The 22786-nt window shown below is 39.9% G+C and overlaps 2 protein-coding genes across 8 annotated transcripts in view; one reads left to right on the top strand and one right to left on the bottom strand.

Annotated features, from left to right (window-relative positions):
* The window catches only part of QPCT (glutaminyl-peptide cyclotransferase), a 31126-nt gene extending 18151 nt beyond the window's left edge, over positions 1–12975 (top strand). For both annotated transcript variants that reach the window (XM_038394293.1, XM_038394292.2), the window contains exons 3-7: positions 3578–3859; positions 7610–7786; positions 8356–8455; positions 9173–9286; positions 11353–12975. In XM_038394293.1, the coding sequence (XP_038250221.1) occupies positions 3578–3859; positions 7610–7786; positions 8356–8455; positions 9173–9286; positions 11353–11498 (819 nt within the window). In that variant the 3' untranslated portion in view covers positions 11499–12975. The remainder of the gene's footprint in view (positions 1–3577; positions 3860–7609; positions 7787–8355; positions 8456–9172; positions 9287–11352) is intronic.
* A 6698-nt stretch (positions 12976–19673) lies between these two features.
* Positions 19674–22786, bottom strand: part of SLC30A6 (solute carrier family 30 member 6) — a 39909-nt gene continuing 36796 nt past the window's right edge. For all 6 annotated transcript variants that reach the window (XM_038396586.2, XM_043512289.1, XM_043512290.1 and 3 more), the window contains one exon: positions 19674–20892. In XM_038396586.2, coding sequence (XP_038252514.1) covers positions 20395–20892 — 498 coding nt within the window. In that variant the 3' untranslated portion in view covers positions 19674–20394. The remainder of the gene's footprint in view (positions 20893–22786) is intronic.

Raw genomic sequence — 22786 nt, 5'->3', positions numbered from 1 at the left:
GGTGCTGTAGAACTTTGAAATAGAACTGTGGGCAAAATGCAGCCCTGGTATAACTCCAATAACTTCAGGGGAGTTGCATGTGCTAGAACCAGGTCTAATCTTGGTCACTCTTCTATAACAGTCCTGGGGAACTTTAGGAAAGGAATGAAACTATAATAGTTATATAGAAATCACCCTAAAAACCTATGGAATTTAAAAGGACACTGCCATCAGCAATCTAATCAGTTTCCAAAAAGTGAGTTACATGCTGCTGGTGAGAGCTGCTTTCTGCATCAGCTGGGCCATGATCTGAAGATATCGTTCAAGATGACAGGAGGGTCAAAGAGAAGGACTCAGCCTTCATACACCCCAGTGCCATGACTGGACAGATATTTTAATACATTAACTAGAGAGATTCAATCTTAGCTAGGTGACATTTTCATTACAATGGCCTTACTGATAGTGAAACTACTTTTATATAAAAAGAAAAGGAGGACTTGTGGCATCTTAGAGACTAACAAGTTTATTTGAGCATAAGCTTTCGTGAGCTACAGCTCACTTCATCGGATGCACTCAGTGGAAAATACAGTGGGGAGATTTATATACATAGAGAACATGAAACAATGGGTGTTACCATACACACTGGAGAGTAATCAGGTAAGGCGAGCTATTACCAGCAGGAGAGCGGGGGTGGGGTGGGGGGAACCGTTTGTAGTGATAATCAAGGTGGGCCATTTCCAGCAGTTGATAAGAATGTCTGAGGAATAGCGGGGAAGGGGGAATAAACATGGGGAAATAGTTTTACTTTGTGTAATGACCCATCCACTCCCAGTCTTTATTCAAGCCTAAGTTAATTGTATCCAGTTTGCAAATTAATTCCAATTCAGCAGTCTCTCGTTGGAGTCTGTTTTTGAAGTTTTTTTTTGTTGAAGGATTGCCACTTTTAGGTCTGTAATCGAGTGACCAAAGAGACTGAAGTGTTCTCCGACTAGTTTTTGAAGGTTATAATTCTTGACGTCTGATTTGTCTATTTATTCGTTTACGTAGAGACTGTCCAGTTTGGCCAATGTACATGGCAGAGGGGCATTGCTGGCACATGATGGCATATATCACATTGGTGGATGTGCAGGTGAAACTTCAAAAACAGACTCCAACGAGACACTGCTGAATTAGAATTAATTTGCAAACTGGATACAATTAATTTAGGCTTGAATAAAGACTGAGTGGATGGGTCATTTCACAAAGGAAAACTATTTCTCCATGTTAATTCCCCCTTGCCCCCACCCTGCTGTTCCTCAGACGTTCTTGTCAACTGCTGGAAATGGCCCTCCTTGATTATCACTGCAAAAGGTTCCCCTCACCCCACCCCACCCCCGCTCTCCTGCTGGTAATAGCTCACCTTACCCGATTACTCTCATTACAGTGAGTATGGTAACACCCATTGTTTCATGTTCTCTGTGTGTGTATATAAATCTCCCCACTGTATTTTCCACTGAATGCATCCGATGAAGTGAGCTGTAGCTCACGAAAGCTTATGCTCAAATAAACATGTTAGTCTCTAAGATGCCACAAGTCCTCCTTTTCTTTTTGCAGATACAGACTAACACGGCTGCTACTCTGCAACCTACTTTTATATAGTCCATCTTCTTAAAATCAAAAAGTAGTAGTTAAATAGCACCAGGCCTAGCATGGAACCTTGACTCCCGCACCTCCTGTTAACGTTTTGCCATGTTGAAAACTGACCACTTACTCCCACTCTATTTTTTGTTGCTACATTTATGTAAACAGAGTAATCTAAGGGCTAGTTTGTAGCTAGTTCTGCGTAGGTGCACACATAAGGATAAATAGCACAAGGGGCCTTTCCCCAGCCCACCTTGTACCCCTTTCAAGGGCCAGCACAACCCTAGTCCTCGCTCAACACAATTGCAAGGATCACGAGTCTTCTACTTCTGGAGCTACTGGAGACTCTACAGTGGGTGAAGAGGGTTCAAAGGTGGGATGTGTTATCCTTCCGCACTGACTAGCAGAGTTGAAGCTGCACATCAGGGGTATACAAATGGCACCTGTAAACAGTCTCTGCTCTAGGGTGACTGAGTCAGCCAGAACACCTCTTAGGTTTCTCACCAGTGTGGAACCACTCTGTGCCCCCAACCAGCCATGCAGGCTGTGGCTTAACGGCACCACCATAGCCTATTGTGTCCAATTAATGAACTTGCCAATCTGTAGTTGGTGGAGTGGAAAAATGAATTGTTTCAATGTCAGTGAGTGTCCATAGTATCTAGTTCTGAGGTTCCTAGGTGATTTACGGGCTGTCAGCCAAACTAAAGGAAAAAATAGCAGAGTCCGAGGCATGGTAACCACATGGCCATGCTCAAGTGGAGGATCTTTGCTGCTACGGGTAACAACAATGTATGAAAATAAAGATCCTTATGACAAAATAGAAACACTCTCCATTGTCAGCACGGAGAGGAGAGTTTTGTTAAAACATAATAGAGCTGCAGGGGTGTCAAACCCATTATGTGGATAGGTACAAATTCCACTTTAAATTCAGTCCAGGGGCCGAGATGTACAGCTAGAACTACATACTCCCATCAATCCACTGCAGAACACCCACTGATGCCAAAGGCAGGTTTGCAAACAGGAGAAGGGTAAAATACTTATTGCTGCATGAACTTTTAGAACACTACCCAGAACAAAATGGAAACCATTCAAGGGGACACTTTTGCTCCCACTGAAATCAATGGCAAAAATCCCATTGATCTTAATAGGAGCTTAATAGGCTCGGGCTCTTCATTGTCTGCAAGTTTTTCCCCTTTTAGAGGCTTTTTTCCACTATTTATCTAAATAAATAGAAATATGTTCTTGAGAGAATATTTAAGAGACCAGTAAAAAAAAAAGTTGCTTAACACAGATGGTCTTCTGTAAAAAAGATGATGCTGAACTCTCTGTACTGGATCCATGGGGGGGGGGGGGGGGATATTTTAGATGCAATCATTCAAGGCAGGACGTTGCCTAATAGGAGTGGTCTATTATACAGATTCCATTGTTTTCATTTTTGCCCTCACATTGAATTATATTTTAGTTGTTCTCCAGTGTTCCATTCTTTGCTCAGTTTATAGAGAAGAGACTATTTAGTTGTTTCCTGTTGAACTCTTAAGCCTCGTTCAAGTCACTTGCTATTTGTAAGGCACATTTCTTGTAGAAAGCAAACAGTATTATTGGTACTGCAGTAGCGCCTAGAGGCTGCAATCAGTGATCATTATGGTAGGCACTTTACAAACATATACTAAAAGATAATCCCTGCCCCAAAGAGTTTACAATCTTAGTATATAACAAGACACAACAGGAGAGAGGCCAAGCAAATGCGGTGATAGTGGAGGAAGAGAATGAAACAGTGAAACAATGATGGTGATTATCACAAGCAGAACTCAGTCCCATTAGCTGCCTAGCCACAGAAAATGCTTATTATAATTACAGTGGCCCTTACAGAAAAATTAAAGAGCTAATACTGTAAACTAGCGACTGATATAGTTTGTTTGCAAACATCTGTTAGATGCTGACCAATATTAATGTGATTTTTTTTTTAACAAAATTCCAGCATATCAAGCGCCGTATTCAAAGTTTGCAGGCTGGCTGGGTAGTCGAAGAAGATACATTTCAGGGATACACGCCCTATGGATACCGAACGTTCTCAAATATCATCAGCACCCTCAATCCCTCTGCCAAGCGCCAGCTGGTTCTTGCTTGCCACCATGACTCAAAATACTTAGGTCCACAGTGGGATGGCAGAGTGTTTGTGGGAGCCACTGACTCAGCTGTGCCCTGCGCTATGTTACTGGAGCTAGCACGTGCCCTGGACAGCAAGCTTCAGTCAATTAAGGTACTAGTTTCTTTTTCTCTTTTGCATGCTTCCATGATAGCTGAGCCTTATGTGGCTTCTGTATTGTTGTTCTCAATGATCATGGGCCTGATCCTTCTTCTACTGATGTTAATGGCATAACTCCCATTGATTTTAATGGGAACAGAACTGGGACCCAGGTCTGTTACTGCACAAGAATTTAACTTCACATCATAAAAAAAAATGAGGAAGCATTGATAGACGCACAGCGGTATCAGAGGTTTGAGCAGTTCCATAGCATGCTATGGAAATAATACATTTTTACTTAGTTGAAGACTGGAGACTTTTAAAAAGAATTCTAATCCCAGGATATACAGAACCATGCTTTTAAAAAAGTAACCTAATAGTGTCAGCATTCAGGATGTAGGATACACTAATAATCTCGGTTTCTAAGTCTGATACCATTAAATGAATGATTAAACAACCCAAAGAAACACAGTAACACTTCATAATTACATGTAAAGGGTGAATAATTCAATATATCAAAGCTATCATCATAAATGCATGGATTTTAAGACCCAAAGAGATCATTATGAACATCTAGTCTGACCTCTTGTGTAATACAGGCCATAGAATGCCATGTAGTAATTCCTGCACCAAGCCCAGTCACTCAAGAAGACATTGAGAAGAGTATGGTGTATTTCTCTCTGTAACTGCTAGGCCTTTGCTTTGTGTATACCACACTTTTAAATCTCTAGGAAGTCTACTAATTTCTGAGATAGGCAGCCATTTGGGGAGAGGGAGAGAGTTGCAGCAGCCTGTTACAGAGGAAATACATACACCATGTTCTAATGGCAACTTCATTTCTGGTTTATTTTTCTTGTTTTTTTTTTTAATCTAAGTCAATTATTCAGAATTAAGTATGGCATGGTCTTGGATTATGGGAAAAACATAATACAGGGAGTAAAATATATATTAAGTTGTCTGGTACATGTTGTTAAGAGCGGATGTATATTGGTACTAGGGCCATCTGCAGTGCACAAGAAGTTTCAGTGGCCCTAAAAAATCCAGGAGCTATACTACATATTTTTGAGTGCCTTATCTACTATTTCACACATGCAGATATAAAACACTCCTGTAATAGATATGCTTGGGTTTCATATGTAAAGTTGATCCGCTGATCCAATTTCAAAGTACAGATGATAGAGTTTGATTTTGTTGTGTTCTGATGTGAAGTATTTAAGTAATCTAAACATTGTTTTTATGGCTGCAATTGTTCCAAAAAGTTGATATTGTACCTTTTTGTGTTAGTAGCGTATTTGGGGATTTGAACATTATGAAGTGTTCCAATATTTTTATTACAAAACTAAGTATGTTATATTCATTAATATATGCCATGGGGAAATAATGTAACTGTCATTTAAAAAAATCTTGATTTTTGCATGAACTAGCACAGTTTTTATATAAACAAATCCTGGCACCAATTTAGAGGTCAGAATCTTTAGCAAGTACTAAGTCAGTATTTAATTTCAATTTTCATCTCATGAAGAGGGAGTATTTTAAAGGTGGGAGAAATAATTACTTTGTACAAATGATGGCCTGTGAAATCTGTTAGCCAAGTATTTTGGGATTCATCTGATGAATGTATTATCTATGACCTTTTGACTCTACTTGTGGTAGCATAATAGCCTATTATGTTCTCGGCCAAATCTATTAATATATAGTGACTTTGAATTGTGATTTCTATCTCAATGTTCTTCCCATTTATTTATATTTATATAAAGCTTAAAATACTCTAGTTCATAGATATCTTTTTACATTATTCAGACACAGAATATTTTAAGCAGAAAAAAATCATAGCCATGGATACTACTTTTCTTAAATTAGAGTTACTTTAATTCACATTCTCCTGGTATACATATGGTGATTGAGCTCTGGGTTGACTAAGAGGTCTGTCTTGCAGTGGAAAAAACAAAGGGGAGTAACTGAAATCTCTACAAAATAGCAGGTGTTTCACAGCAGAGCAGATATCAATATTGCCCTGTCTACACAAGGGAAATTTTCTAAGTTTCCCACCATTGTCTACCCTGGTTCAGCTTCAGTGGTAGCAAGGTTGGGAGCCTTAGTGCATACAGGGCATCGTCACCTTGTTAACTCTGTTTGGAGTAGGAACATTTTAGGATGTGGCCCCATGGTAGACAGCACCTGTGCTGGGAACATGTGGTGGAAGAGGAGAAGACATTCCACATGGATATCTCCTTTGCATATGTCCAAATACAAACGTCATCCTCTCTGCAGATGGCAGTGCCTTGATTTTTGTTGGTGGCTGAAGAGGAAGGGTCTTTGAGACACTTTTCGGAGTCCCTGAGGTGTCTGGGTAATCCTCAAGCCTTCACCTGGTCTAGACAGTAAATACTGGGCTGGTTCCACAGACGTCCATGATTCTCAGTGTTGACTGAGTTAGCCCGGAGACTCGCCTTGCCTTAAGTAGCAAGTTTCACTTCATCAGTTTTGAAACTCAATATCCTATATAACTAAAATTATTTCCTGTGCAAACATCACAAAATAACCATGACAATCAGCTAGTTCAAGTTTCAGCAGAGCCCCACAAAGCCCTCTTCAGTGAAATATTGAGAATTTGGTTAGACACAGGTCAATATACCTGCTTGGGTATGTTGGTGCCAGAGTGTTCCCTTTCCATAATGTGGCAACCAGGGTCCAGACACTCCAAAGGGAGAACAGGGGTTCAAAATCCCAAAGAGTAAGCAACTGAATCAATTGGTTGTGGACAGTGTTATTGTGTTTAAAAATATACCAAGTAAGGTCTTTAATGAAAGCTTGTAACATTCTGAACTTGATCTTTATATATACAGACTGTGGCTATAAGTCAGTGTATTTGTGTACGTGTAAAACTGTGCTCATGATTTGTGCTGCAACATTTAGCTCCACCTCACAGCAGAGTGGTGAAGCAATCAGGCAGGAGGGGGATTGCATTCCCACCCAACCCTACGAGATTAGCTCCAAGCAACTAGCATTATACAATCCCAGAAAAGACAAACACTGAGCCATTAGGATTACTTGGACAACATTAAGACATCCTGTTTGAAATTTCCCCACCCTAAATAATTAAGTCACCATGCCAGGATAGCGACATAGCTTTAAGGCACCCAAAGTTACAAGACAGGCAGTGACAGAACCCTTTACTGGTCTGGGTGAGCCCCAAAATGACACACATCCTGTGCTTTGGTTTTAGGGTCAGATTAAGGCTGCATGTCACCCTGCAGAAAAAGAAATGTCACTATTTTAATGACTAATAGTGCCTTGTTCCTCATTGTTTTCATGAGACTCACTATACACAAACATGACAAAAACTACAGCTCATTTATGAGTCTGCTTGCTGAGGCAGAACTCATATAAAGGATTACCACAAATGCTAGATCTTAGATGACATTAAATGTTTCAACCACCTTGTTCTGTAGACCTCTCTCAAGTTATTGAATTCATCCTCATACAAGTCAGAGATGTGAAACTTCTAACCACCGACAAGAGTCCTCATAAGGGAATTGTATCAACACAGGCTGCTTTTAAGGCACATGACAGCATTTATCGTGATACCACAGTATAGGTATGGGAGGTTAAAGATGTGGGAAAGTTTGAGTAAGAGTGGTAGTCCTCTTATGTGAGTTGTTAAAAAGGAACTACTCATAAGAAAGAGCTGCTGGATCAGACCCTATATCAATGTGTATTTCCATAGAAATTGAATATGACATTGCTTTTGACATTCCTCAACAGACCAGCTCAGCCTCCAGGCCAGATCTTTCACTTCAATTGATTTTCTTTGATGGTGAAGAAGCCTTTGTGCGGTGGTCTCCTACTGATTCCCTCTATGGATCACGACACTTAGCTCAAAAAATGGCATCTACTCCCCATCCACCTGGTGCAACAAACACAAACCAACTACAGAGCATTGTAAGTGAAAACTCCTTTTAATTTCCAAATGAATTCCTAGTTAAATACCATACAACTAATACAAAGAACTACTGTGAAATCAGCCAAATTCCACCAAGGGAGAACTCCATCAGATAATAGGAGTGAGCATATGGGGGTTGTTTTTTTTTTTTTGTTTGTTTTTTTTTTGAGAGGCCTTACTTGCTTTCTGCTTCTCCTTCCTTTGCCACTTCAGTGGGAAAAGCAGGGACAACTGAGGGCAACTTATTTTTTCTGCAGGAAAAAGTGTGAGTTGCAACTGCTCACACCAAGTCTGAATCTGGCCCATTGCATTTTGCAAATCATGCTGCTTTTTTTCCCCCTCTGGTTAAAGGTGCTGTTGTATATTAAACCTCACTCCTGCCTCTCATTAGCTCTCTTCTCACATAGTGAGTTGATTACTGGTTCTTTGCTCAGAATTATTGAATTAGTGAAGAGAAGTAGCAAAGTCCTACTCTATCACTTGTACTCATTTTCAGTATGGCATATTATTTCTTTAAAAGACTTTTTTAATGAAGCTAAAAGTTTTCACTTTTGTTTTACTCCTCTAGGATCTGTTTGTGCTACTGGATTTAATTGGTGCTTCAAACCCAACCTTTCCCAATTATTTTTCAAACACTGCCCGATGGTTTAACAGACTTCAAGCAATCGGTAAGGAGGATTATGCATCAAAGTAAGGGCTCAATCCTGAAAGCCCTCTTCAGCAGGGTCATTCCTCCCCTGGAATTCAACAGGAGTTTTTCATGCAAAAGAGTTGTAGGTTCAGACTCTAAAATTGTGGTCGCCACTTCCAACCAAAGCAAGTTATTAAAATTTTTAAGGTGCTTGTTTTTGGTAAAATTGTCCTTGCTAAATTCTGTTTATTTTACTAACACTTATGGCGGTTTCCAAAGATTTCACAATTTATTACCTGGTTCACATAATTCCAGTTTTATGAACTGGGAATTAATTTTTCCCCATTCATGAGACTAAAGAAATAAAAATAAAAATCTAACGTTTAGCAGGATCTTGAAAACTGCTATGAAAACTCTAGTATATTTGTGACTGCTAATGAAATGGCTCAAAGGGTAGCCTAGAAGCATGGGAGCCAGGACACATGGGTCCTAAGACTGTCACTGTGGGACCTTGGGCAGGTCACATACCCCTTTGTGCTTCAGTTATCCCCATTTTACATATGGGGAAACAGCCATCTCGGGATCCTCCACTGACTGATGCCAGGGGAACACAAATTTTTTCCAATTTTTTTTCCCTCTTTGATGTGAAAAATATCCTATACTACAAGAGAAAAGTTGTTCAGTTGACTATAGTATTTGAAGGATATTTTACTGTCAAGTATAATTTAAACTTCGTTTCAATTGTGAATTGTAGAACGAAAGCTACATGGCTTGGGTTTGCTGAAGAATCACCCTTCTGAAAGGCAGTATTTCCAGGGTAATACTCAAGGGTTGATTGAGGATGACCATATTCCATTTTTAAGAAGAGGTACTGTAATCCATTTTAAATATTTCCTAACTAGCATATGAGTTTACTGCAATTTTAGGGGCAGATGCTTATTTTAAGCAAGTGAGCGTTATGTACAGGCCAGCATTTGCTAACTTAGCTCCTTAAATCTGAGGCTCCTAAATACATTTTCAGAGGGGCTAAGCACCACTGATCCCAAAGAAATTTCATAGGACTAGAACACAAATCTTCTTTTCAAAAGCACAGCTCCTCACTATCCGAGCTCAAAGGAATCTCAGTACACACACTAGTCATCTTGTTACAGCACAATTGAGACTAGTGAAATAATCTGTTCTTCATCACCTTGGCATTTCACAAGTATAAAAGGGGAATTTGGCTTAGAAATTTGATTGAGCTGATGTTGAGAGCCTTAGACAATCCCAGGAACTTTTTCAGTGGATTCTCTAGCATTTGTCCTCCCTACTTTAATTATGAGATTTGTCCTGATCCCCAGCCTGATTCTGTTGCCAATCTCCCATTCTTGTGTGTTCACTCTAACCAGCTGCAGGGCTTTGGCAAATGCAAAACTGGTGTTCAGTCCAGCCCAAGCTCCCCTGAAGGTCAGATCATGCACAACTGAGTAGGGTGGTGAGCACAGTATGTTGCAGCTCATAGTTGAGGAAAGCAGGGCAGGTGCTACTGAGACATAGCCTGTTAAACACCTTTCATGTGTGAGCTATGGCAAGGATACCAAAAAGAGGGCCCAGTGCAAAGGTGGAGAAGAGCCACTACAGTCACCAGACACTACAGGTGACAAACTCTCTAACATTACGCTTAGGAGGCAGAGAGAGGTGTATCTTAACTGTTTGCTTTTGGGAAGCTGTGCGAACAAGGGGCTGGTAGGGAACAGGATGGAGAAAAAAAAATTGTTAGGCAGAGAAGGAATTTAATTGTCCCTCCCCCAAAATAGTTCCATACTACAACCATCCCCACTCCTCCAATGGCTTGGTGCCTGAGGCTTTCACCTAACCAGCATTACAGAGCCATCATGCTGGGAATGCTGGTAGCTTAGTTCTGGTCTACACTGGTGGGGAGGGGGGGGGAAATTGATCTAAGTTACACAACTTCAACGTAGCTGAAGATGACGTACTTAGATCTACTCACCACAGTGTCTTCACTGCGGTGAGTTGACAGCTGACGCTCCCCCGTCAACACTACTTGCGCCTCTCGCTCCGGTGGAGTACTGGAGTTGATGGGAGAGCGCTCAGCGGTCGATACGTCTAGACTAGACACGATAAATCGACCCCCGCTGGATCGATCGCTGCCCGTTGATCCTGTAATGTGGACAAGCCCTTAGTGTAACAAAGGGTGCTCCATTTTACAAGGCAGTAATGGGGTAAGTCAGTCATCCTAACCAATCCCCATCAGGGAACTGGAAAATTGCTATGTAGAACAGAGCACCACTAACATTACAATACAATAGGCCCATTCAGGGTTGCCCTGGGGGAAAACTACAATGCTACAATACGTCCTCCTCCGTAGCTCTCAGGTAAGCACAGTAGGAGCATGACTGCAAGGCTGAGAGCTGCTGTGACAGTCCAGCCACAACTATTTTTAAAAAGAGCACTGGGAAGGAAAGACTATTTTAGGAATCAGAGGGGTAGCCATGTTAGTCTGTATCCACAAAAACAATGAGTTCAGAGACGTCTTACAGACTAACAGAAGATTCCCTTCTCCTCATGTGTCAGTATATTTAAGTCTGCATCTGTAATTTTTACTCCATACATCTGAAGAAGTGGGGTTTTTTACCCATGAAAGTTTATGCCCAAATAAATCTGTTAGTTTTTAAGGTGCCACCGGACTCCTTGTTAATTTTATGAATTGTACAGTGTAAGTGGTGAGCTTCTGTAGTCACAAGCTGGGTCAGAGAAACAGTGGAAGGAAGCTGTGGAGATACCAGTTTGTTATGGAGTCACTGTATTGAGTAATAGTCCGACTGTAGCCCTGGATTCCAAATGGTTTAGAGGCTCCACTTGTTCGGTAGTGCATGCTAATTTACTTACCCAAAAGGCTTGTGTACTATCTCCAAATTCCATCCTCTCTTTCAGGAGTTCAAGTTCTTCACTTGATCCCATCCCCTTTCCCTAAGGTGTGGCACACCATGGAGGACAATGAACAAAACCTCAACAAACCCACCGTTGACAACCTCAACAAAATTCTACAAGTATTTGTGCTAGAATATCTCAATCTGTGATAGCACAGTGGCTCTGAAGCACTGCTCTGTTTTAAATACTGCTACCAGCCCCAAGCATCAAGTTCTTAATCATCTCTCACCAGGAGCTAACTGTGATGGAGAGCAATAAAGGCAAAGCATGATGTGGTGACAACTCTGGTTAGTCAGAGGTCAGCTGTCTTTGGCTGCATAGTCCAGTTAAGTCAGGTAAAAATGACTTTAAACAAGAATTGTCAGTCTGGAAAGAACCTGGTCCTCCTCATCTGACCTGAGGAGAGAGAAGGGAAACCTGAATTTTTACATGTCACTATCACTGGTTTTAGTCCCGACATTAAAACTAAACAGAATCCAGATCCTGAATTCAAATTCTTCCTAGTTTAGGGTTTAGCTGCAGTTTTTATAGAGTGAGTAACTTTTAAAGTCCAAAGATGGAAATTCAGAACTCATTACCAACCATAAGTGTTCAGATTATGCCTGTTTTGAGAATGGTGTGGAGCTAGCTCACCCCAGAAAGAGCTTCCAGAATTCCTGTCATACCGAGCGAAGCACGCTTAAAACACAGCTTGTACTTAATCCCTGAGAAGCAGAGAAAGGACCATAAATAGTGTCTTCTCCTGTCCTATCTTTTGTGAAGTGGTAGGTTTGTGCTCAAGGTGGGGGCAGGAACTACAACTATGCCCTGCCCTTGCAAGGCTTGTAAGATAAGAGTGGATATTGGGAGGGAGGGAAGAGCAGAGTTCCTGCACATACTGTGTAGAGTCAACCACAGTTTGTCCCAAAATAAATAAGCCCTTGCAGAACCCACCAGGGAAGGAGGTACTGCAGCACAAAGCAAATCAGAACTGATTACATTTTAATTGTGTGCATTTTTTAAACTACGGGATTTTAAAAATATTTTTAAATACAATGCAAGCTGTAGACTAGTGGCGCTAATGAAATAAGCATTAGAGTAGGTGTAAGGTTCCAAAGAATGAGAGTCTAAACACCATACAATGAGGAACAAAAACATCCCAAGAGTGATAACAATTGTCAGGGCACTGGCCTGTATTTTAGATTTTATACAAATAAGCTTTTCTACAGCTAAGACCAATATTTCCATAACTTCAAATTCCAATAGAAACTTTAAAGGCACTGAACATTTCTTTGCAGTGTTTGCAACCCGAAGTTGCAGCATTGTGCTATTATGAGAACCTGAAAATGACATTTTGATCTTTTATTTTCATTGTCCAAGTTGAGAGAAAGGCAAAAGATAAAACAGCACAAGATGGATTTTAAATAATTTTCAATTTTAATCATTTAAGTCACTGTTTGTAACGGGCAAGAATTATTGGGTTTTTTTTAAATTAGATTTTTAAACTTTACATCCTCCTATTAAGATGCAATAACCTGGATGCATTCTCTAAAACAGAGCACAATCAACTTCAAAATTAGATAAACATAAATTTAAGTAAATGTACAATCGAAGTTGTCATATTAATAAAAATTATTTTGAGTCTGACTGTGCGTGTGTGTTTTACAGGTTGGAGAGAAAATTTTAAGTTATAATCATTTGAGGTTTTAACAAATTATGTTATGTTAAGACATAATGCCACTAGGGAGAGAAAAAGTATTAACAAAAAGGAAAGATACAGAAACTGCAATGAGTTTAAAGGCTTCTAAGTTATTAATTTTTAAAAAATGTTTTCTGTGGTTTCATGCTCTGTAAGGCCTCTGAAAACAAAATGTATTGGCATTTATAATATGTATGACGTATATGTGGAGTTAGATGCTGTTACTAAGAAACTGCCTGAAATTATAAATTCCTACAAGTCTATTCATTGTTTTACACAAATTCACCCATAAAAATTTACTCCTGTCTGAAGCGTGACCTACAAAATCAGTATGGAGCATTTTAGGGTCCCCACTGCTCCTGAGGAAAGTGCTACACTTTTATCCCTTTGTTGCTAGCAGACACCACCAGCTTTATGAAGTGTCTGAGGTTTCCTCTGGAAGTTAAATTTGTATTTAGTTTGCTAAGGGTGACTGTATGTCCCGTTTTGGCCAGGACAGTCCCTTTTTTAAGCCCTGGCCCGACCATCCTGACTTTTTTGGCAAAAGTGGGTATTTGTCCCATTCGCTTTTGCCAACTGATCATAAGTTTGCAAGAGCAAATGGGACAAATGCCCAGTTTCACCAAGAAAAGTGCAGTGTGACCCATAGCGGGGCATGGAGGAACGTGCGGTGTGGAGATGACTCGGGCAAGTGGCTTGGGTCAGGCCAGCCCCGCATGAGAGGGGTTGGGCAAGCAGCTCAGGCCAGCCCTGCATGGGCTGAGGGGTGAGCAGTGCAGGCTGAGGGGGATTTGCGGTTCAGGGCAGCCCCACGTGGGTCTGGAGGGTGAACGGCTCGAGCCGGCCCCATGATGGTGGAGGGGAGCAGCTCAGGCCAGCAGCGCATTGGGGTGGGGGAGCGGCTCGGGCAAGTGCCTGGTATCAGTGCCGTGCAGCAGGGAGGTTCACAGGGCTCAGGCCAGCCTGGGAGTAGGGAAGGGAATCCTTAGGCTAGCCACAGGCAGTGTCCCTTTTTCCCTTTTGAAATACATGGTCACCTTAACTTTGCTACCAGCTCCCTATTTAGGGCCTGAACTGAAAGGCACTGAGCAGACACAGATCTCATTGACTTCAATGGGTTGCGATAGCTCAGCTCTGGGGAGTGAGACTATTCTTGGCCATGACAAGAAGGTCCAGTGGTTCAGGAGACGCTCCTTCCCTGGGCTCATAAGAGATCCAGGGACCCTCCCTAAAGAGTTTCCAGTCCCTGGGACTCATCAAAAGAGGCTTACCTGGAATGGCACAAGTCTCAGATCCAGGATGGAGGAAGGCCTTAGCAAAGGAAATGGTCCACAGTGCAGCTGGAAGAGAGCAGGTGCTGGAAGGTATGAGTGACCAGAACAATAAGAGCCTAGATGGCAGCTAAAAACACAGACTCAGCCAGAGGAAACCCTAAATTGACTGACAAATCAAACGGGGGTGGGGTCTCATTGGTCCAATCAGACAGACACCCAGAGGAAAAAAAAAACATTTGGTAGAAGAAAGTCAGAGTCATCACTTACCATTGCCTCAGAGGACAAATGGCAGGAGCTTGGTGGTGGAGCCAATTCAGAGCACATTTATACAAAGACTAACTGTTTCCAAAGATCTGTCATTGGGACAACATCTCCCCTTCCCTTTCTGCATGGCGAATACTGTGTCCAGGTGGGACACAGCAAGGATGAAGAACTCCAGGCTATCTGCTGATCCACAACTTGTAAAATTGCTGCTTGGACCTCCTTCTTGGACAGAGCTACCACCAGTCAGTCTCCTAAATATGACAGTTCTTGAATCTTTGGTTCCTGTAGGGATGCAATGGCTGCTACCAGAGCCTTTGTTTTAACCAAACACCACACACACTTTTTCAAAGACGAAAAAGCACTAAGTATTGTTACACAAAGGATCTCTCTCTGATGACAATGTATTACTTTACTTGTATTGCAATCAGTAATGCATAGGAGCCCCAGTTATGGACCAGAACCCCATCCTTATAGGAACTCTATCCACAAACAAAAAAAGACTGTCCAAGAATTTACAATCTCTCAGATCCAGTCGGGCCATACAATTTGCTTACTTCCATTGCAGCACTCACTGCCCAGCGAGATTGCAGTGGAGCCGATTTACTGGTTAACCCAGAATCCTCTGATAGGTGGAATCATAGAATATCAGGGTTGGAAGGGATTTCAGATGAACATCTAAGTCCAACCCCCCTGCTCAAAGCAGGACCAAACCCCAATTTTTGCCCCAGTCCCTAAATGGCCCCAAGGATTGAACTCACAACCCTGGGTTTAGCAGGCCAATGCTCAAACCACTGAGCTATCCCTCCTTGCCAGCCTCCTCTGTACAACAAAATACAGTCCACACAAACCCTGGATGTTATCCTGCTGGGGCAGCAGCCTCATGGCCATGAGAGTGAATACAATTAAAATCAGCATTTTCCATTTAATATACACAGATACTTGCTTTTTTGTGTGATTTGATACCCAACATTGATTGTGACCAGCTAACAGTGAAATTTAAAATACAATTAGCAAAGGCAAAAGGATGACAAAAATCTTGTATCAGAAGTGTCATATATAAAGTTATTTACAAAATATATACATTAAGTTCTGTTAATAATCCACACGACTGAAAACTAAAAGACCATCTATTATGTGATTCAAACATCAATCAACATACAAGAAGGTAATAACAGAATTCTTTACACAAGTTATGTTTTTCTCTATTTTTAAGAATCACAATTGCCTTTAATTTGTTTCCTCACATCAAGAGATTTTAAAGATGGGAGTCAAATTATTTTTTCTAATTTTACTCTATCCTGATTCTACACATGAACATATTTACAACAGTCAGTCAGCTGAAGAGCTGTATTTCTATTAGAGCCTGTTACCTGCACATCTGTGGTATGTGCAGTAAAGTAGCAATTCAAAAATACTTGTTAAATGTAGTAATATTGCACAATTCAGTAAAAATACTGACTCTCTGATAAGAAACTGTGGATTCAATTCTCCTTTGGGGCTTTAAATCTAATGCGTCTTCAATTTAAAGTATGGCTTCTACTAAAAGCAAGCAAACAGATGCAATGAATACAATAGATATATTTCACAAAAATGAAAAAAAAAATCAATGTAACAAGTAGAGACAATTCTTAAATGTAGCTAAAGTATTATACTGTAAAGAACTGTTTTTATGTTGCTAAAACTGCTATATTGAGGGTGATATAACGTAGGCTTAAGAAGTTCAAAGGACCTGTTTAATATCCTCTGTACTGGGGTGAATTTTACCCTAAATGTATGCAACTTCTATTAAAAATGGCATAATGAAGGTGGGGTTACTAAACAAAGGTGATTATTGAACCAAGGGTTCTTCTAGATGAAAATATACACTACTTCAAAGTTCACGAGCACTAAGTTATGCTTGGTTTCCAGATACCATTATACTTTCTAACACTTTACTGAGCTGAGTGTCTGTCATTCATTCATCGGCTAGAAAGAGTAGGTCAGGTCTACACTACACACTTATTTTGGTACAACACCACCACTCAGGAGTGTGAAAAATCCACACCCAAGTGACAGTTATACCAACCGTAACCCCCCATGTAGACAGTGCTTTGTTGACAGGAGAGCTTCTCCCACTGACACAGCAACCTCCTCTTGTGGAGGTGGAGTTATTAAGCTGACTGAAGAGCTCTCTCCCATCCAATTAGAGCATCTTCACCAGAAGCGCTACAGTCATGCAGTTGTGCTGATGCAAGTTTTAAGTATAGGCCTGTCCTAAGAGTTAGATCCCATCTGTAACTCGTGTGAAAATGTACTCTATAGCTGTGGTTCTCAGCAGATGGGCCCCAGGCAGTCCCCACCAAAGTACTGTTCTACAGAACACTTTTTTTTTTCCTCCCCTGGGGTGGGGGAGAGGGGGTAAGCCCTCATTCATGTGTCTGAGTGGACTGATGTGAGTAATGGGGAGATAAAGTGAAAATGATTTCTTTGTGTGTGGAATGGCAAAATTCCACAACTAGTGAAGATTTAAGCTCTGGGGAAGTGTTTGTTTCTTAACTTAACCAGCTCTGGAGGACAAAGGCCTTTATCATTCTGGTCAAATGCATTATCTTCAGATAACATCTGATTAGATTTCAACTTGTGGGTCACCTAGATACTGACTACGGTGATTGGTGTTCTATAAATATCTAAGATGGGTGGACTAATTTGGTGACCCCGCAAGCTAGCAAAGGGAGAGCCTTTGTGCTGAGAATAGTGGGAGGGACAAGTCTGTGTATGGTGAGCTGGGTGGCAAGGACGACAATGGGAATGGGCAACCTGTTTGTGTAGAGCTGAGAGATGAAGACGACAAAGTAGAGACCACTTGTGTCTGGGGAGCTGAATGGTGTGGAAGACAGTGGGGGTAAGGGAAATAATAAAAAGCAATATTGCCAGAAGGCCCTTCCACAGCAAATGGGAAATGGGAAGATGAAAAAGGAGGAGCCCTTTTGGGATGCACTTTTGGACCCTAGACAAACATAGCTATATGCATATTTATTAGGGCTGTAGAGCAATTAAAAAATTGTGCAATTAAAAAAAATCAATAGTGATAAATTGCACTGTTAAATAACAAACATTTAAATATTATTGGATGTTTTCTACATTTTCAAATACATTGATTTCAATTACAACAGAATAAAAAGTGTATAGTGCTCACTGTGTATTATTTTTTATTACAAATATTTGCACTGTAAGTAGTATTTTTCAATTCACCTAATACAAGTTCTGTCGTGCAATCTGTTTTGAAAGTTAAACTTACAAATGTAGAATTACGTACAAAATTACGTTCAAAAATAAAACAATGTAAAACTTTAGAGCCTACAAGTTCACTCAGTCCTATTTCTTGCTCAGACAAACAAGTTTGTTTACATTTGCAGGAGATAATGCTGCCCACTTCTTGTTTACAGTCATTTGAAAATGAGAACAAGTCTTTGCATGGCACTCTTGCAGCCAGTATCACAAGATATTTACATGCCAGATGCACTAAAGATTCATATTCCCTTGATGTGTCAACCACCATTCCAGAGGACGTATCCATGCTCATGACGGGTTCTACTCGATAATAATCCAAAGCAGTGCAGACTGATGCATTTTCATTTTCATCATCTGAATCAGATACCACCAGCAGAAGGTGGATTTTCTTTTTTGGTGGTTCGGGTTCTGTAGTTTTTGCATTGGAGCATTGCTCTTTTAAGACTTCTGAAAGCATGCTTCACTCTTCCTCTCTCTCAGATTTTGGAAAGCATTTCAGATTCTTAAACCTTGGGTCAAGTGTGGTAGTTATTAGAAATCTCACATTGATACCTTCTTTGCATTTTGTCAAATCTGCAGTGAAAGTGTTCTTAAAATGTAACATATGCTGAGTCATCATCTGAGACTGCTATAACATGAAACATATAGCAGAATGCAGGTAAAACAGAAGAGATGTACAATTCTCCCCCAAGGAATTCAGTCAAATTTAATTAACCCCCCCCTTTTTTTTTTTTTAAACAAATGTCATCAGCATGGAAGCATGTCCTCTGGAATGGTGGCCAAAGCATGAAGGGGTATACAAATGTTTAGCGTATCTGGCACATAAAATACCATGCAATGCCAGCTACAAAAGTGCCATGCGAAAGTCTATTCTCACTTTCTGATGAAATTGTAAATAAGCAGCAGGCAGCATTATCTCCCGTAAAGGTAAGCAAACTTGTTTGGCTTAGCAATTGACTGAACAAAAAGTAGGACTGAGTGGACTTGCAGGCTCTAAAGTTTTACATTGTTTTGTTTGTGAGTGCAGTTATGTAACAACAAAAATCTACATTTGTAAATTGCACTTTCACGATAAAGAGATTGCACTGCAGTACTTGTATGAGGTGAATTAAAAATACTATTTTATCATTTTTACAGTGCAAATATTTGTAATAAAAATATAAAATGAGCACTGTACACTTTGTATTGTGTTGCAATAGAAATCAATATATTTGAAAATGTAGAACATCCAAAAATATTTAATACATTTAAATTGGTATTCTATCGTTTAACCATGCAATTAAAACTGCAATTAATCACGATTAATTTTTTAAATCGCCATTAATTTTTGAGTTAACCGCATGAGTTAACTGCGATTAATCGACAGCCCTAATATTTATTAGAAAAAATAGATAAGTGTACATAAAATTAGACACAGTCATGTTGCCAACATGGCCCTCAGTACCTAGGGTGACCAGATGTCCCGATTTTTGGGTCTTTTTTTAAAAACAGTCTCTTATTACCCCTACCCCCCGTTCTGATTTTTCATACTTGCTGTCTGGTCACCCTATCAGTACCACAAAAGCAGATCATCACTGCCATATACTGTGTTCTCTTTTTCTGCACCATTGATATATATACTATGCTTGTGAACTAGGTGTATAAATGGTGAACTGTTTTCTGAAGATCTACAGGAGAAATACAAAGTCGCAATGGAATGAAAGGGCACTTTCAACAATCTGAAGGATGTACTAGTGGATTAACAAGAGTGAGCCATCCATTATGCATGCCAAAGCCATTTGTCTTGTTCATACTGTTACGGGAGTGGCCATAAGTAAGAAAGAGGTGCTTCTAGAATATGGAGTTTCTAATATTTTATTTCCCAGTATATTGTCATGTAATTTTGCAATTAAATAAAAAAATACAAATATGAGTATGGAACAGTTACAAAAAAACAGCTGATGATCACTTTGTACCTCAATAAAATCAACAAGAAATAAAATTTTAAAATAAATGATTCCTTAATGTCAATAAGAAATTTAAAAGTCTCAGTTTGTCCTCATACTGGACAGTAAAATGTGTATTGAGAAAAAAGACTTTTCCAACAGAGGAAAATCTAACTGACTTTGCCAAAGATTGATCAAACAGTAATCATAATTTTTAAGAAAAAAATAACTGAGGCAGAACAGATGAACCATTGTTGTTGCACAATCATTCAGTAAACAATTCAGAAACAATTCGCAGTTGAAAAGAATGGAGGATGCTCTGCCTTCACAATTTTGCAGTCTCATGAAACTATGTTCACGTTATACTTCAGCACATTATTGGACGAAATAGAAAGGTGAATAGAAAATTTGCGTGTGAATAAATTCAGTAGCTGTAAAAACTATATGCAAGTTTCACAAGTCTGCATCATACATACAAACAAAAAAATGGAAATGCAATTTAACTGTTTAATGAATATAAACAATTGATCCCAGTAATTTAGAATGGTCTAATGGTTTACAAAAACTGGGTAATTAAAATAAAAAAATTAAATCAATACCATTATGTACAATAAATAACGCAAAATAGAGTTTATTATGGCTGGGGTTGACCTTGAGTGCTAGTTCCATATCTGCTTGGGACATGTGTAAAACCAGTCCTGAATCCTTGAGTTGCTCCCATTCCCGGAATTCCAAGTCCTTGATTGAACACACTGCTGTAAGGTACAGATCCATGATTAAGGCCCAATCCATAGGGTCTTGTCTGAGTGTTTAAAAGGATAACTGGGTTCATATTTTTGCCCGGTGTGTTAAAAGAAAATTCTGGAGGTGGGCTGCTAGGTTTAGCTGGAGTGGATGTAAAAGGGTTCAAATTATCAGTAGTCTTTAAAGGTGGCATTGGAATAACATGATGATCTGAAAGATTCAACATATTGTTTGCAATAGGCCCAGATGTTAAGGTAGGTCTGATCCAATCATCTTTGAAAATCTGAACAGTCAAAGTAGAGACTAGAGTGTACAGTCGATTAGTCACATGAGCAAGTACCATTTGTTCATTAGCATCTCTTCGAATTCGTACATGTACTGATCCAGCCTAGAAAGTGAACCAAAACAAAAACCAGCCAGGCTGTTATAAGACTTTTAGGTGGAGATCCTGATTTGCATTAAAACATTTTAGCTACAAGGAGCGCTAAAGAGTATCTTATTCTGCACAAAAGTGGAGACTACTGTGAAGCATCAGTGGAGATGACTGATCAGAGCCACACTTAAGTAATTCCATGATGAGAACAAATTTCCATGAGGCCAAAACACTGGGAACGGTGACAAGCTGAGATTCATTTCTGGGAAATTTAGATTATTAAAACATTATGCACTTGGTGTTAAATATTGTTTACAGTGAAATGAGGGCAGCAGCTGTAACATGACAGGAGCAGGTGGAGAGGAGAAGAAAACAGTGAAACAAACTCCAAGTTGAGAAAAGTACGTCATTCTGCTGCTGTTGAATGCAAGAGACAACACCTGTAACAGGTGAGCTTGAAGGCAAGGTAAGAACAGCAGCACTGCCACTACAGTACATAGACTCAGAGCTCTGTGTCTGAAGCGATTACACTACCGGATATAATCTGTGTCTGGCGTGTGCCTTTCTGACGCTTACTAATATCTCCCTCTCCCGTAACTTGAACAGTACTGCAGATAGGATGGGAAACAAAGTTCTGTCCCTCATTTGCTTTTTGCAGCCATATCTAACAAAGAATTTGACCTACAGCAAGAGCAGTTAATGGCTGGTTTTCTTTCTGGTAGTACTAACTAGCAAGAGTGTACGCAGATTTTGGGCAGCACTCCAATTTCCACTGCAGATTGGAAAGTGCTAAGTACAAACAGACAAGCTAAGGTGCAAAACTGTAAAAATTGTAAAAATTTGTGGAGAATCCACTGAGTCCAATGTATTCCCACTGCATGACTTCAGCAGTTCAGTAACATCTTGTATGTCAGATAACAGAATAGGTGACTCCAGAGCCTCCCTTTCCTTATCAGCAAATTTAGGTAAGTTAACTTTGGCCAAGAAGCTCATGTTTTCAGGGTATGACATGCTAGAAGAATAAAAAGGAGAGGAAAGTTTTAAAGGACTCTTAATTCCTGGCTGTCATTGAGTACCTGATCTCCCGCTTTAGTTTCAGTAACAATTTCCTTTGTGTGTCCATTTTATATCACAGAAGAAAAAACAGCTGTTAGAAAGCTTTAATAAATTCCATATTTTCCATTTAGGATCTTATTAGGTGCTCCTCTGTAATACAGCAACTCTAGTTCTGTTTTAGGATTGCTAGAGCACATATGGGTCAGTTGAAGAGACCATATTTTCCTTTTCACTTCTCGTAGCTGAGCTTTTTCTTCCTCAGAGACAATTCATATTAACTTCCCGTAAGATAAAGCCATAGGAGAATCCCATATCAATTGATTTGGCACTAATCATTGATGACATTTGGAAGAATTTTTAAAGGATCCAAAATGGTAGCTTTACTCCAAAGTTGTTGTATAAAAGTCAAAGATTACATCAAGAAGATTCAACTCTAACGTCCTCTGACAAGTCTGAAAACTGGTTATCAATGCATGGTTCAAAGCAAAGATTTCATGGAGGCGCACTTAAAAAAAAATCCTACAAGGACCAAGCTATAATCTAGCCTACAGTAAGACAAGTGCGTGGCTAAGAAACATTTGAATCTGCTGCTAGTGGTATTGTTCTCTTTCTAGATATAAAGTAGTTCTACATTTATGATACTACTCTGAATTGTAATGTGCACTTCTTTAGCAAAAGATTGTTATGGTGGATCTGTGACATGACGCTTCTGTATATAACCAAAAATTGTATCTTTTTCAGGGTGGGGGAGAGGAGTCCAAGCCTCACTCTTAAGTTTTCAGAAAAGTGCTGCAATTAGTGTAAAAAAATCCCCTCAAGCTTTATTTAACAGGAAGGGGGAAAGCTATATTTT

Source organism: Dermochelys coriacea, chromosome 3, assembly GCF_009764565.3.
Source record: "Dermochelys coriacea isolate rDerCor1 chromosome 3, rDerCor1.pri.v4, whole genome shotgun sequence".
Classification (NCBI taxonomy): Eukaryota; Metazoa; Chordata; order Testudines; family Dermochelyidae; genus Dermochelys; species Dermochelys coriacea.
This window is presented reverse-complemented; position numbering and strand designations above follow the sequence as displayed.